General features: G+C 34.5%; 1 protein-coding gene across 1 annotated transcript in view; it reads right to left on the bottom strand.

The window, feature by feature from the left end:
- Positions 1–16,611, bottom strand: part of LOC131941782 (dynein axonemal heavy chain 6) — a 46,007-nt gene that overhangs the window by 11,590 nt on the left and 17,806 nt on the right. The window contains exons 39-65 of the mRNA XM_059301286.1: positions 16,144–16,392; positions 15,638–15,895; positions 15,067–15,270; positions 14,499–14,621; positions 13,320–13,575; positions 12,984–13,170; positions 12,161–12,396; positions 11,829–11,963; positions 11,567–11,704; positions 11,248–11,457; positions 10,919–11,058; positions 10,624–10,752; positions 10,122–10,210; positions 9,744–9,963; positions 8,621–8,791; positions 8,327–8,494; positions 7,254–7,343; positions 6,298–6,495; positions 5,935–6,142; positions 5,123–5,283; positions 4,743–4,924; positions 4,038–4,146; positions 3,827–3,952; positions 3,146–3,240; positions 2,300–2,459; positions 1,696–1,827; positions 1,202–1,297 (exon numbers count right to left, since the gene is read on the bottom strand). Coding sequence (XP_059157269.1) covers positions 1,202–1,297; positions 1,696–1,827; positions 2,300–2,459; positions 3,146–3,240; positions 3,827–3,952; positions 4,038–4,146; positions 4,743–4,924; positions 5,123–5,283; positions 5,935–6,142; positions 6,298–6,495; positions 7,254–7,343; positions 8,327–8,494; positions 8,621–8,791; positions 9,744–9,963; positions 10,122–10,210; positions 10,624–10,752; positions 10,919–11,058; positions 11,248–11,457; positions 11,567–11,704; positions 11,829–11,963; positions 12,161–12,396; positions 12,984–13,170; positions 13,320–13,575; positions 14,499–14,621; positions 15,067–15,270; positions 15,638–15,895; positions 16,144–16,392 — 4,470 coding nt within the window. The remainder of the gene's footprint in view (positions 1–1,201; positions 1,298–1,695; positions 1,828–2,299; positions 2,460–3,145; positions 3,241–3,826; positions 3,953–4,037; positions 4,147–4,742; positions 4,925–5,122; positions 5,284–5,934; positions 6,143–6,297; positions 6,496–7,253; positions 7,344–8,326; positions 8,495–8,620; positions 8,792–9,743; positions 9,964–10,121; positions 10,211–10,623; positions 10,753–10,918; positions 11,059–11,247; positions 11,458–11,566; positions 11,705–11,828; positions 11,964–12,160; positions 12,397–12,983; positions 13,171–13,319; positions 13,576–14,498; positions 14,622–15,066; positions 15,271–15,637; positions 15,896–16,143; positions 16,393–16,611) is intronic.

Below are 16,611 nucleotides of genomic sequence, written 5' to 3'. Positions count from 1 at the left end.
GACACATTAGAATCTGACCAATAATAGAAACATTAGAATCTGACCAACAATAGAAACATTAGAATCTGACCAACAATAGAAACATTAGAATCTGACCAACAATAGAAACATTAGAATCTGACCAACAATAGACACATTAGAATCTGACCAACAAAAGACACATTAGAATCTGACCAACTATAGCCACATTAGAATCTGACCAACAATAGACACATTAGAATCTGACCAATAATAGAAACATTAGAATCTGACCAACAATAGAAACATTAGAATCTGCCCAATAATAGAAACATTAGAATCTGACCAACAATAGACACATTAGAATCTGACCAACAATAGAAACATTAGAATCTGACCAACAATAGAAACATTAGAATCTGACCAACAATAGAAACATTAGAATCTGACCAACAATAGAAACATTAGAATCTGACCAACAATAGACACATTAGAATCTGACCAACAAAAGACACATTAGAATCTGACCAACTATAGCCACATTAGAATCTGACCAACAATAGACACATTAGAATCTGACCAATAATAGAAACATTAGAATCTGACCAACAATAGAAACATTAGAATCTGCCCAATAATAGAAACATTAGAATCTGACCAACAATAGACACATTAGAATCTGACCAACAATAGAAACATTAGAATCTGACCAACAATAGACACATTAGAATCTGACCAATAATAGAAACATTAGAATCTGACCAACAATAGAAACATTAGAATCTGACCAATAATAGAAACATTAGAATCTGACCAACAATAGAAACATTAGAATCTGACCAACAATAGAAACATTAGAATCTGACCAATAATAGAAACATTAGAATCTGACCAACAATAGAAACATTAGAATCTGACCAACAATAGAAACATTAGAATCTGACCAACAATAGAAACATTAGAATCTGACCAACAATAGACACATTAGAATCTGACCAACAAAAGACACATTAGAATCTGACCAACAATAGACACATTAGAATATGACCAACTATAGACACATTAGAATCTGACCAACAATAGACACATTAGAATCTGACCAACAATAAACACATTAGAAAAATATTTCAATTTTAGCTCAGCCAATTCTTGGCTCTATGAATTTTAAAAACAACTTTAACTTAAACATCACTCAAACTCAAAATTAAATAAGTTCATCTTAACAAAACCATATAGCGGCTACCTGTTTTAAGCTGGATTGTTTTTTAGTCAAACTTTCCTGGGCAAGTTTTAAAGCTTCTCTTGCATCTTGTACACGTCTTTGTTTAGGTTTTACCATCTGAAAGGTAGCCAAACAACTTTTACAAATTCTTGATTCAATGGGATAATGTGGTGGAGCTTAAATACTACGACAGGCGCTAAGGGCAGAAGTTTAAAGGCTGAGGTTTGTCTTAATATTGTCATGCTTCATCTGATTCTAGAAGTTTACTAGACATTAGACTTGAGTACATAGCCAAAAAATAGACGAGCTCTACTTGACCTGCCTGATTGACTCTCATGCATGACCAAATTATGTTTTGAAGGGTCAAATAATTTATTTATGATCATGCTTACCTCACACACACCCTACTAATGCATGTTATAACTAGTTGGATTAAATAATGTCTTAGTGTTTACAACTGGATTTTGAAAGATAGCAAAAAAACATACAAGCATGTGAAATCATCACTCAATTACCTTGTAGACAGTGTTGTAGTTGTCAATAGCCAGTACCCATCTACAGATACATTTACAAGCTAAAGAAACTTTTCCCACTGCTTCAGGGTTGAAGTTTGGATCTTTGGTAAACTTTTTTAACTTGATAAAAACCTAAAAATAGGGTTGTATGTATTCAATGGGAAATTAAAATGAAAACAGCAAAATTTAGCTGGCTATGCATTTTGTTTTCTGCAATGCTCACCAGTAAGCTAAATTAAGCCAATGGTATACCCTACTGCCTAGTTTGCATGACCGCTTTCTCTACAAACTTTGAATACACACAAGTAAATATCTGACAGATGTTTTTTATAAATAGGCCCTATATATGTTTACGTAACAATAATCAGGATAGGTAGTGCTATTAATGAAATAAAGGGAGAAAAGAATGTTTTGAGAATTAACATTTTGCTCTGTCTAATATTTTTATGACAGGCTAATCATTTGTTTAGTATTCTATTCCATATTTGTGAGGGAAAATGTGAGCATAAATTATGTATCACACATAGGAGGGAAGGGTGTTTCTATCAGGTTGCCTTTACAGGCTAGATGTTTCTGTCAAGCTGGGGGGGGGGGGGGGTGTTACCTTTTCAGGCTGATTGTTTCTGTCATAGCTAAGGAGCATCTTGAGGAACTGTGGGTCTCCAAGAAAAAGTTTTCCTGTGGCCCAGTCTGTTTTCTTCTGGAACAAGACACACACAGCGGCTATCACTGTGGACACAAGCTGGGGAGGCTTTGTGTACACCCTGAAAGGATACAGTTGTAAATATGTAACATGGGAGGCTTTGTGTACACCCTGAAAGGATACAGTTGTAAATATGTAACATGGGAGGCTTTGTTAAAGGATAGAGTTGTAAATATGTACCATGGGAGGCTTTGTGTACACCCTGAAAGGATAGAGTTGTAAATATGTAACATGAGAGGCTTTGTGTACACCCTGAAAGGATAGAGTTGTAAATATGTAACATGGGAGGCTTTGCGTACACCCTGAAAGGATAGAGTTGTAAATATGTAACATGGGAGGCTTTGTGAAAGGATAGAGTTGTAAATATGTACCATGGGAGGCTTTGTGTACACCCTGAAAGGATAGAGTTGTAAATATGTAACATGAGAGGCTTTGTGTACACCCTGAAAGGATAGAGTTGTAAATATGTAACATGGGAGGCTTTGCGTACACCCTGAAAGGATAGAGTTGTAAATATGTACATGGGAGGCTTTGTGTACACCCTGAAAGGATAGAGTTGTAAATATGTAACATGAGAGGCTTTGTGTACACCCTGAAAGGATAGAGTTGTAAATATGTAACATGGGGGGGGCTTTGTGTACACCTTGAAAGGATAGAGTTGTAAATATGTAACATGGAAGGCTTTGTGTACACCCTAAAATACAACATCTAATGTGGTGTTATTCAATAATCAGGCAGGTAACATACCTAATCTCAGAGATTGATGCCTTGTCCAAAGTTTCCAAGGAATCCACAGCATCTTTTAGGACAGGTAGGACTGCAGCCAGATCAGATTCACATTCCTGTAGGAAATAACAAAATCAGATTCACATTTCTGTAGGAAATAACAAAATCAGATTCTCATTCCTGGATAAAATAACAAAATTAGATTCACATTCCTGTGGGAAATAACAAAATTAGATTCACATTCCTGGATAAAATAACAAAATTAGATTCACATTCCTGGATAAAATAACAAAATTAGATTCAAATTCCTGTGGGAAATAACAAAATTAGATTCACATTCCTGGATAAAATAACAAAATTAGATTCACATTCCTGGATAAAATAACAAAATTAGATTCACATTCCTGTAAGAAACAACAAAATCAGATTAGGACTTAGTTTTATCTTGTAGTATTTTCCTGAAAATTACTTCAGGCCAATAAAAATTGAATTTTTAAAATAGAAAATTAAAAAGATATCATAATAATGCAATTTGATAAATTTAAAAGGTAAGTTCAAAATAAAAACATTTTAGGACTGAAGTAAGTAGTATGAACGCATTATAAAGATTTTTAATGGATATGGTAATTGAATTTCTCATCTATCCAAGATGATTGTTAGAATATTGACACCACAGTGAAGTGTATGAGTAAAACAACATACATCAGCGTAATCTTGAACTATCTGCATCTCCTTAGCCATGATGCTCTCTTCCTGTGAGACAATGTCCTGCACCTCTTTAGCTGCCAGCCTGTCCTCTTCCAACTGCTGCAGCAGATTTTCTGTGTCCTGAATGGAAAAATTATATTTTTTAAATGGTCGAACATATCTGGCTATTTTGAAATGTTGTTTAGAATGCAGGTTTTGTATTTACCTTGGCTTTAGCAAGTATGATTGGCCCTAGAGACACCAGCTCCTCTTGCATGGCTCCAACCATGGAGTAGGCATTGGTTAATGTTGTTAGACCAGTTTGGAGGCGGTCTCTATGGACAGTAATATTATGTACTATATTCTAGGTCTCTATGGACAGTAATTACATGTACTATATTCTAGGTCTCTATAGACAGTAATATTATTTAAGTCTGTATAGACAGTAATATTATGTACTATATTCTAGTTCTCAATGGACAATAAATATTATGTACTATATTCTAGTTCTCAATGGACAATAAATATTATGTACTATATTCTAGTTCTCAATGGACAATAAATATTATGTACTATATTCTAGTTCTCAATGGACAATAAATATTATGTACTATATTCTAGTTCTCAATGGACAATAAATATTATGTACTATATTCTAGTTCTCAATGGACAATAAATATTATGTACTATATTCTAGGTCTCTACAGACAGTAATATTATTTAGGTCTCTATAGACAGTAATGTTATGTACTATATTCTAGTTCTCAATGGACAATAAATATTATGTACTATATTCTAGATCTCTATTGACAGTAAAATATTTTGGACTACATTGTACACTCTTCAAACTAAAAGAAAATTATCAGACTTTTTAATAAACTCTCTGAACTAACTCATATAATCAAATTATGTAACTCATGATGAATCCTACCTGTTATTCATAAACTCCTGCTTGTTATCCTTCAACATACGTGAGTACAGACGTATAAGTTCCATGTACGAACTTGGGGTTGAGTAGTATCTGCGGCGAGTCTCCTCCCAAAATTTGATGCTAGTCTCTGCCACACTCTTATGAATTCCAACACATATGTGTGAAGCTCTCTCTTTTAGCTCCTGTTCATTCAACATAAGTTTAATTAAAGCTAAAAATAAATTGTTGTTACTTTCATTTTTAAAAAGCTTTAAGATAATTTTAAATTCATTTCTTGTCCTTTTATATTAAACAATAACTTGTATTTTTAAAATAAACATTTTAGACCAATCAGAATGGAGGGAAACAGACATGTGACAGGCATAAAAGCTAACTTTTACCTCAATGTTGTAGTGGATCTCATTGGCAATGAACTCAGTGTTGGCAAAGAAAACCCTGGCAACACTGAGCATGGCCTCATCGGACCAGTCATCAAACCAGTCTATGGTGCAGCAGTTGATCAGAGCAGGGTTCATCCTGCAGCGCTGGCGAAACTTTTCCCCTGGAATACAAGGGGCTCAAATAAGTCATAACAACCACAGGCTGGGAAACTGGAATACAAGGGGCTCAAATAAGTCATAACACCCACAGGATGAGAAACTAGAATACAAGGGGCACAAATAAGTCATAACACCCACAGGCTGGGAAACAAAAGTATGTATGGGGTGGAAACTATTAGCTAAACACAATTACATAATTGAATTAGTTTTTGGACCAACCAATCATTGTGTTATGTTATAATAGATCTGGCAATTTTCTGAACTTACAATTTACAATAACAACAATATTTTAATTTCTGATTAAAGAGCTGTATTTTCTCTATTAAAATATACAGCTAGATATAACAAAGATTTTTCTGATAAAAATTAATTTTAAAAATAGGCTACAGATAACTTACCACCTAGAGAAGGCTAAGGAAACTCAGCCCACTAGCAGTACTCTCACAGTGATAAACCAAAATAACTTAAGCTCAATTAAGCTCAAATCACCAGCAAGACTCTCAAGGTGATAAACTCAAATACATTAAGCTCAATTAAGCTCACCTCACAAGCAGGACTCTCACAATGATAAACTCAAATAACTTAAGCTCAATTAAGCTCAACTTACCAGCAGTGATACTCAAATAACTTAAGCTCAATTAAGCTCAACTCACCAGCTGGACTCATGGTGAGGACCACATGCAGCTTCTGCCTGATCTGCTGTACAAAAAAAGCATAGACTGATGGCCTGGTGTCTGGGACCCCCGCCTCAGTGGCTGCGGCCTTCAACTCCATCGTGATTCCATCCAGCTCCTCGTTGTCAAACAGATCTGGAACTTCTCCGGAATTTAGAATACAGTTGATGTCCTCAAGGAAAGATTCCTAAAAAAAGCATTAGAAATTTTAAAAATAAGATTTGTTTACATTATTGAACATTTTGACAAATCCATGTGCATGATAAAATTATAGTGATTAAAACATCTAGACAACAACACTTGACCCTACATAAAAATAATGACGTCAGTTTTATAAATTACCTTCACAATGTCAGCGTCAGTCAACAAGAAAACAGATGGAACACCTTTGACCCCTGCCTTCATGAACAATGTTTTTAAATCATCCCTGAACTCCGTCATGCCGTACTGGTTGTGGAGCTTGAGTCTGAAGAGTTCACAGTGGCTGATGTAGCTGGCCAGGTGGACAATGGTGGACTTGCCCGTCCCATCCAGACCCACCTACAACATGGCAGTGGTGGAAATATTAGAAGAGGTTAGATGGATCAACTAGCATTGATATAGACATAATGGTAAGAAACACAAGACATAGCAGTGGTGGAAATATCAGATGAGGTTAGATGGATCAACTAGCATTGATGTAGACAGAATGGTAAGAAACACAAGACATAGCAGTAGTGTAAATATCAGCTGTGGTTTTGTGGATCAACTAGCATTGATATAGACAGAATGGTAGGAACCACAGGACAATTACAAGTACAATGGATGTTATGACACAAAGCTTTAATCAGAACACAACAATGTGGTAAAAGGTTAAAAGAGAAACACTGAAGAATTGTAGAATTTCTAAACAGCATAAACGTCTTGTAAAAATATCAAGCTATCCAAATACAGAGACATGGGTAGAGAACTCAACTCACCACTAAATAAACTCACCAACAATAAACTGAAGTGAAATTTTAAGGAGCATGGGGGTAAGATAAACTATATCTGTTCATCAAACTTATTAATAGTTACTACACACACATACACATACACACACTCATATATATATATATATATATATATATATATATATATATATATATATATATATATATATATATATATATATATATATATATATATATATATATATATATATATATATACATTTTTTTTAATTGAATGCTAAAATATTAAAGACACAACATAGCAGATACACATGTCAAGATGTTACAGCCAATGACCAGCAGATACAGATGAATGACAAGACTCACCAGCAGAAGATGTCCACCAGGTTGTCTGAAGACTCTGGCTGCCCTCACCACATGCTCAACAGCATCCTTGAAGAACACAAGCTGGTCCATCTGCACAATTATGAAAGTTAATATGTAACCAGTAAACTTACAACATCTCCCATACTGAACCGCATACAACAAATAAACAAAAACTTACAACATCTCCCATACCGAGCCTCATATGACCAGTAAAAAAACAACTTACAACATCTCCCATGCTGAGCCTCATACAAGAAGTAAACAAAAACTTACAACATCTCCCATACTGAGCCTCATACAACAAATAAACAAAAACTTACAACAACTCCCATACTGAGCCTCATACAACAAATAAACAAAAACTTACAACATCTCCCATGCTGAGCCTCATACAACAAACAAATAAACAAAAACTTACAACATCTCCCATGCTGAGCCTCATACACCAAACAAATAAACAAAAACTTACAACATCTCCCATGCTGAGCCTCATACAACAAAGAAAAACTTACAACATCTCCCATACTGAGCCTCATACAACACACAAACAAAAACTTACAACATCTCCCATACTGAGCCTCATACAACAAAGAAAAACTTACAACATCTCCCATACCGAGCCTCATATGACCAGTAAAAAAACAACTTACAACATCTCCCATGCTGAGCCTCATACAAGAAGTAAACAAAAACTTACAACATCTCCCATACTGAGCCTCATACAACAAATAAACAAAAACTTACAACATCTCCCATGCTGAGCCTCATATGGCCAGTAAACCACAACTTACAACATCTCCCATGCTGAGCCTCATACAACACACAAACAAAAACTTACAACATCTCCCATGCTGAGCCTCATACAATAAATAAACAAAAACTTACAACATCTCCCATGCTGAGCCTCATACAATAAATAAACAAAAACTTACAACATCTCCCATGCTGAGCCTCATACAATAAATAAACAAAAACTTACAACATCTCACATACTGAGCCTCATACAACACACAAACAAAAACTTACAACATCTCACATGCTGAGCCTCATACAAGAAGTAAACAAAAACTTACAACATCTCCCATGCTGAGCCTCATGTGATACTCCTCCAACACACGGACAATCTTGTTCTTGTCTGCCAGAGGTCTATACACCTTGTGGACAGAGCCATGCTCACTCATCTCAAAAAAGTCACCAAATAAAACAGACTCTTCCATTAGTTTCTGTGGCGTCCATCTCACCTTCAAATAAAAAGTTCAAACTCAACATTTCTATTCTAATTAAAGTTTTTTATTTATCGATCATTATTCAATAAAAGAAAATGCATCATTATACAGATGCTTATTATGAAGAACTCTCAAACTTACTTTAAAATAGTCATGCAAGTTGTCTGCAAGTATTTGGAAAAAAACTTCTCTGTCCTCATGGTTGATGAGGCGATCATGGAAGACACGTGTAGCTTCATGAGCTAACAGTTGAGCACAATTCTCCTTCCCCATAATAACAGAGGAATGTGCTTGTAGCATACCCTGTATTACCTGGTGTTAGTAAAGTAAAAAAAAAAACTAAGTTTATAATTGTTTTTTTTATTTTTAAAATATTTATTTATTTTACTGATTTTTTTTCAATTCAAAACATTGCAAAATAAGTCGTTTGTTATCTCCCCTTGAAATAATATCTTCTCTTTCCTCCTCTTTCCCCCCCCCCCCCCCCCCCCCTCAAATTTTAAACAATATTTTTGCATGAACTCATTAAACTCTATACAGATCACATTATCACTAGTACCAACAGCAGCTGTCTCTACCCACCCTGCCAATCAAATTTAGATGCAAACAGAACATATAAAAAATTGATTATGTTAATAACAAAACATTTTGTATTAAGAACAAAACATGCACCAGACGAACAATAATCAAATGTGCTGAACAACATAGAAATTTTAAAAATTTACACATAATTTCTGCATGGAACAATATAAAAATTTTCAAAACAGAGTAGCAAAAAAAAATCTTTACAATGCATTGTTTGCAAAAATGTCAAAAACAATTATTAAAATGGAAATTAGAAGAGTAAATTATAAAACTTTTTTTAAAAAAGATAGTATATTCCATAAACAAAATGAAAGTAATCATTTCTAAGTGATAAGTAGAAAAGCTTCATTAAAGTTCATATACAAATTATTTTACACTTGATATTTCTCACCTTACGATGATCACCTGAAATTAGTTTGCCTATCAAATTAAATACAGTAAACAAAAGTTGAATTTTTCTCATTATTTGTATTCAATAAAATAATAGAAGAATCTCAAATTTTTCTACTTTATCATCCTGAAAACTAATCTAAAACTATAATAAACAAAATATATTCATAATTCTTATACAAGCAATTTAGAAGACATAATTAATATATTTTTTGACAAATCAAAAGTAAATTGGTTTTATGTTTAGTAAACCTTTAAGAAAGTTTTGTATTCCCATGGAGCAACTGACCTTTGAGAGATCTCTTATGTTAAATGTGTAGTGAGATTTGGTTGGAGTGGGGAGCATTACTGCACACATGTTGTAGTATAGAGCAATACTAGTTGACACCAGGGGAAATAAGCAATCAACTACTTCTGGCATGAACTCTCCTTCTTGTAGAAAGCGCCCAAGTTGTACTTGATAAATGTGCTGCAGTGATTTGGTGGATGGCTGTGGCAGGGCAAATAAACTAGAAGGGGAAAAAAATTTCATTTTTAAAGTTTCTAACATACACATTCTAAAATATTTATAATCTGATAACAGTTTTAAAACAGTCTGAGAGAACAATTATTTGTGTACGAAATGTGATCACCTGAAAATATAAAAAAATAATATTTAACCTCTGACCTGAAGTGTTTAAGAAGTCTGGGAGTGGTTGGGTTCCTTCCACCGCCCGGTGGGCCACAGGCGGCCACTAAGATCACATCTAATATATCCTGTAAAGCAAATTAAAATTTAAGTCACATCTAAAATATCCTGTAAAACAAATCAAGCTTATGTACTATATATTTTTTAATATAGCTGAGCTGTATTTAAAATAAAGGTTATCAGAGAAAATATTGATCTGTATAATGACATCTAGACATGTACATTAGTACATGCCTAGTTATAATGACACAGCTCAATGGACAAAGAAAAGTTTAACACTTTCAATCAAATACCGTCTCACTAGTTTCTAGGGCCCCTTTCATTTTCCTGATATGTGCTAGACACAAAGCAGGTCTGTAGACTTAGGCAAATTCCAGGGGACTTAAAACAAAACATGATTTTTCTATCAGAAAACTGGTTACACTAGATCTCTATACCACCCAGTCCTCACCACTTAGTTCATTTACACTGAGCCCCTTACCTTCCAAACCATCTTTTTGGTGTCGTAAAATCCTCCCATTTCTAAGAACTGTCTCAACAGTTCCAGTGGAGGTTGTGCCCCATATTCCTCAGGTGCTGGCATGTTTAGGTCATCCACAAAAACTATTACCTGCACAAAGTTTTTTGTTAGACTTTATAAAAATGTTTAAACACAAAACTACACAAATTTCCACACCAACTTGTATTAATTATTCTGTATGTATAGCTATGTCACTAAAACCACATGTGGTTCAATAACATAAACACCACAATGTGGATTGACATTTGAAACCAACCTTTCTGCCTTTTGGTGCACCCATTGAAGTCCTGCTTTTCTTGATAAGCTTGAGCATGATTTGAGCTTGTAGTCTTTTAGAGTTGGTCTGAGCACTGAACTGTATCATGGTACTAATGATTCCTACTTGCTTGCCTTTGGCTGGAAATTAAAGAAATTATCATGAAATATTTAAATATTTTGACACTGTAACTGTATTATGGTACTTATGATTCCTACTTGCTTGCCATTGGCTGAAAGGTTTAAATATTTTGTCAATGAACTGTAATATTTAGTGCTTCCTACGAGCTTGCCTCCGTCAAGAAAATGACACAAGGGGAGGATACTCACGCCCAAGAAAAATGTCAATAGTTTTGTCCTCTGCCTCAGGCTGGAAGCTTGTCAGACTGCTGATATTTTCAAGTAAACTGGATTGTTTCTCTGAGTACTGTAAGACAGATCCCAAAATAGAGCTGGATTTTTCCATCGATGTTCCTCCCTCTTTTTCTAACTCTTTCAGCATGTGGTTTATTATGGCAGTTTTTCCAACTCCAGAATCACCTATAGAATAGGACAGCTCAAATCACTTGAGCATTCTCACATCTTAAAATGTTACTAAGTTCATACCAGCTTTATCTAACAACAATCAGCAATGACATTAAAAACTTACCAGTCAGAAGAACAGGATGTTTGTTGAGCAACAACAAACTGGTTAGGAAAGTAAACCTCACAATATCCACTGTAGGAATTATTTCGGCTTCTTTTAGTTCATTTTTCTTCTTGTCAGATACAACACCCAGCGTCTCACCTAAAGATGTATAAGCAATTTTAAAATATAAACCAATGAGAAAAAACAAAATTTGTCTATAAAGATTTTTAAATACCTGTATAGAACATTAGCTTTACAATTAAGCTATGAAGAAAAATGTCACCTATGGTTATGACTGCACCCTTTTCAATCAAAGATTTAGTATTTGGAATGAGAAGATCCCAGGGTACAAAAGATCCGCTCTCTGTGTCAACAAAGTAGCCATAGATGCTGCGGTTACCAGCAGGGAGCCTCACTCCTGCAGGGAATAAAAGAAATGTTTTGATTGGTTAAATATATACAAACATATACATATATGGGCATGTGTATACTTATATAATTACTTTATAGAAACTGCCAAATTATTTATTTATAGTGGAAGTAATATTTTTTACAAAAATATTTTTTTTAAATCTGGCCATTATAACATTAGACATTTAACAATAAAGGTTCTACCTAGTGGGGGCTCCACATCAAAAAGTTCTCTTGCGAAGTTATCAAACTCATTATTGATATCAACCCTCTCCACCATAGCCCCCGCTCTCTTGATGCTGCTGTCATCTTCATCCATGAATTCTCTCCTCTTGAGCACACCCCCAATGCTCCAGGTGTAGGCGAACACAAAGAGTTTTCCCAGCAGGTTGTTCAGCTGGTTTGGGTTCCTCTCCAAGTAAAACATTTTTCTTTCTGGTCTGGGGTGTTAGTATTTGAGCAAAATTAGCAAGTAAACTATCTTTCTTTCTGATCTATAATGTTAGTATTTGAGCAAAATTAGCAAGTAAACTATCTTTCTTTCTGATCTATAATGTTAGTATTTGAGGAAAATTTAGGAAAATTATTTACTGGACTTACTAAATTTTTTTAAAGCTTTAGTTGTATTGATTTCACTCAAGTATGATTTACAAATACAAAGAGGTGGCATTAATTAAAACTATATAAGGCCAGATGCCAACAAACAGCATTTCAGGATTTTGCAAACTCATACAGATGACCTTGGGATGAAGAGCAAGGGGCATTTTCAGAGTGAGGTCTGGAAAAAGCAGCCCCATGCTATTTTTGTACACATATATATGAAACAAATGTTCCCAGAGAAAGACCAAAGAAAAGAAATAATTTGATAGCTTAAGTGTCTCAGCTTATAAAACACAAATCAGATATTAGATGGTTCTATTTATAATGAATGCTCTGTGGCTAATTTGTGAATCATAAATGTGTTTTAACAAATTATTAACATAAAATTGTGTTGATGAAATTAATAGGTTAAACCAAGTCTGCCTACCCTTTGGCACTTTTGATTTGAAGAGTGTCTGCTATATCAAATTCCTCTTTCATCTTCACTTGTCTTTTTGTTTGACGCCGCTTGAGTTTGGACCCTCCACTCCCAGCCCCAGCCCGAGATGACATGGGACTAGATAAATCATCATCAGCATTCTGGACTTGCAGGGAGCCATCTTTTTCTTTCTCATCTAAATACATCCATTAATAATTTAAAAAAAAGAATCCACCCACTCTTTAACATTAATGTAAAAAATATTAACAAACAGTTTTTAAATAGTTACCGGAGAAAAAAATTAAATATCTTGTTAGAGATATTTCTTATATAATTATAAAGTACCTTGAGCTCCAAAACCCCCATGAGAAGCAAAGAAATCAAAGTATGCTGACAAAATATGACACAGTGTTCCAATAATGCTGAGGTCAGGGGCCTCAACTGCTTGGTGTTCTTTATATTTGTGAAGAAAGTTAAGACCCTTGTCAATGCTTGAATCAAAAAGTGCGAGCAGGAAATTTTTTCCAGATTCAGGAAAATCTCTAGGTAAATGATTCAGCCATGTTTTAACAGAAGGTCTCCATCCTAGATCTACTGGGTCCTGCAGTTAAAATTTTTGTATCAAATCAATTGCAGCAACCACATGTATCCAATGTTTTTATACACATTTTCTTTTACACATATTTTAATGTAAATAAGTATAGCTTTAAATTTAGACCAAATGAAATCTAATTAGAAAATATAACTATATAAACCATAGCCTTAAATCAGAGAAGAAACAGTAGTTTACCATATAAACAACAGAGAAGAAACAGTAGAGTTTACCATATAAACAACAGAGAAGAAACAGTAGAATTTACCATATAAACAACAGAGAAGAAACAGTAGAGTTTATAGAGTTTACCATATAAACAACAGAGAAGAAACAGTAGAGTTTACCATATAAACAACAGAGAAGATACAGTAGAATTTACCATATAAACAACAGAGAAGAAACAGTAGAGTTTATAGAGTTTACCATATAAACAACAGAGAAGAAACAGTAGAGTTTACCATATAAACAACAGAGAAGAAACAGTAGAGTTTACCATATAAACAACAGAGAAGAAACAGTAGAGTTTATAGAGTTTACCATATAAACAACAGAGAAGAAACAGTAGAGTTTACCATATAAACAACAGAGAAGAAACAGTAGAGTTTACCATATAAACAACAGAAGAAACAGTAGAGTTTACCATATAAACAACAGAGAAGAAACAGTAGAGTTTATAGAGTTTACCATATAAACAACAGAGAAGAAACAGTAGAGTTTACCATACAAACAACAGAGAAGAAACAGTAGAGTTTACCATATAAACAACAGAGAAGAAACTGCAGAGTTTACCATATAAACATCAGAGAAGAAACAGTAGAGTTTACCAAATAAACAACAGAGAAGAAACTGCAGAGTTTGCCATATAAACAACAGAGAAGAAACAGTAGAGTTTACCATATAAACAACAGAGAAGAAACAGTAGAGTTTACCATATAAACCATAGCACAGCGGCTGACTGTGGCGGGGCTGGCTTTAGAAAGATTGTCCACCTCAAAGAGCAGTCTCATGCCTGGAGTTAAGGAAATTCTTTCTCCGCTAGCCAAACACAGGACCTTTTAAAGTGGTCAAACTTTAATTAACAAGTGTGGTCGAATTTTAATTTAGTTATAAAGTTCAAACAGAACATTCAATGGTCCTTAAGGTCAATGAAATTACATTTTAAAAAAAAAATTACTTTTTCAAATTAATGTTGTGAAGACGGGTATTAATGAGTAGTGTTACCTTGGAATTATACAGCACTGTTCTAATGTTGTGAAGATGTGTGTAAATGTGTGTAAATGGGCATGTAAATGTGTATATAAACATGTCAATGTGCATGTAAATGTGTAGTGTTACCTTGAAATTGTCCAATACTGTGTTTTAATGTTGTGAAGATGTGTGTAAATGTGTCTGTAAACTTATCAATGTGTATATAAATGTGTCAATGTGTATGTAAATATGTATGTAATGTGTCAATGTGTATGTAAATGATTATGTAAAAATGTATGTGTATGTTACCTTGGAATCGTCCAGCACTGTGTTCAGGTTCTCCACCCACAGCGTGTCCACTGGGCCATCAAGGATCAGCCACCTCCAGTTGGTGATGCTGCTGTTTCCTTCCTTACCCTCCTCGTCATCTTTCTCAACCTCCTTCTCTCCATCCTCTGGAGTTGCAGATTCTCTCTCTTTCTTTTGTTTTCCACTTGATTTTGCCGGGCCGTGCTATTATTTTTCCAAACAAGAATTAAGACACTTGTAAACCATTGGAATGTATATAGTGAAATGTTAATACTTATAAAAAATAATGCATAAGTTTTTTAGAAGTATTTTTCAATAATGCTCTTAAAATGAGAAATACAAAAAATGAATTTAAATAACACCTATTGTTGCAGTGCATAATGCTTCAAACTAAACACTTTTCCCATAATACACTTCATACAAACACTTCATCCAACACTACACACAAAACAACTCACACAAAAAACCCACTTCACACCAAATCCCACACAAAAAACCCACTTCACACCAAATCCCACACAAAAATATCTCACAACAAACCAACACAAAAAACACTTCTTGTTGGAATTACCTGAGTAGAGAGCAAGGTGGTGACTGCCTTCTCAGACAAAGGACCAGCTGGAGGGTTTTCATTGGCCCTCATCATCTCCTCATCTATATTCTCTATAGGGATGGACAGTTCTTTTGAAAACTGGCGTGTGGCGTTTGCTATAAGCCCATCTGACCACTCAAATGTGTTGGGGTCAGTTTCTCCATACAACTCACCAAGTGTGACACACTTTGGGTTCACTGTGAATGTTTCCACGTGTCCTTTCTTACCTTTGTTAGCCTGAAAGTTGCAAACAATCAGTCAATTTTTTTAATACACATTTGTTTATTATTATCAATTCAAATATCCATTTTTAAAAAAAACCCAAATATATTCCTACTGCTACCTACATGATCTATTAAATTTGATTTACTGTTGTTTTTATTAGTAAATTAACCAATAACCTAATACAATAATTGCTAATTTATTTTATATATTTGAAACAAGTATGCATGCAAAAAATCCCAATGTAAAGTGGGAAGACTTACATAGAAAACACTTTGCCTCTTCGTGTTGACATCTCTGTGTGTTTGGTCGCTGGCCTGTGCTTGCAGCATGGGCAGCAGCACCAGAGCCTTCTGCAGGATGTTCCTCACAGACGTTTTACCTCCCCCTGTTGGACCAACCAGCATGACGCCATGACGGACCATAATCTGGTTGTACAGCTGCTTGACCTTCTCCGTCTGGTTGGGCCAGGGTTGGAGGGACAGGTCTCTGATGGACATGCTGATAGCTTTCTACAATTTGTACAACACACCAAATTAAGCAAGGAATTGCATAAAATAAACATAAAATAAACAAAATTAATGATAAAGAAAAACTAGTTGCTAACTACAATTCGTAATTTCAGGGCTGCCTACCTCAAAAAATTTTTCACAAATAAAATATTATTTTTCCATCATAATGGAATTTTAATAATCAACTAAGCATATTTGTATAAACAAACAGTTTACAAA

The sequence above is a fragment of the Physella acuta genome, unplaced genomic scaffold (genome assembly GCF_028476545.2).
Source record: "Physella acuta isolate Inbredline_101_S28 unplaced genomic scaffold, ASM2847654v3 ptg000373l, whole genome shotgun sequence".
NCBI lineage: Eukaryota > Metazoa > Mollusca > Gastropoda > Physidae > Physella > Physella acuta.
This window is presented reverse-complemented; position numbering and strand designations above follow the sequence as displayed.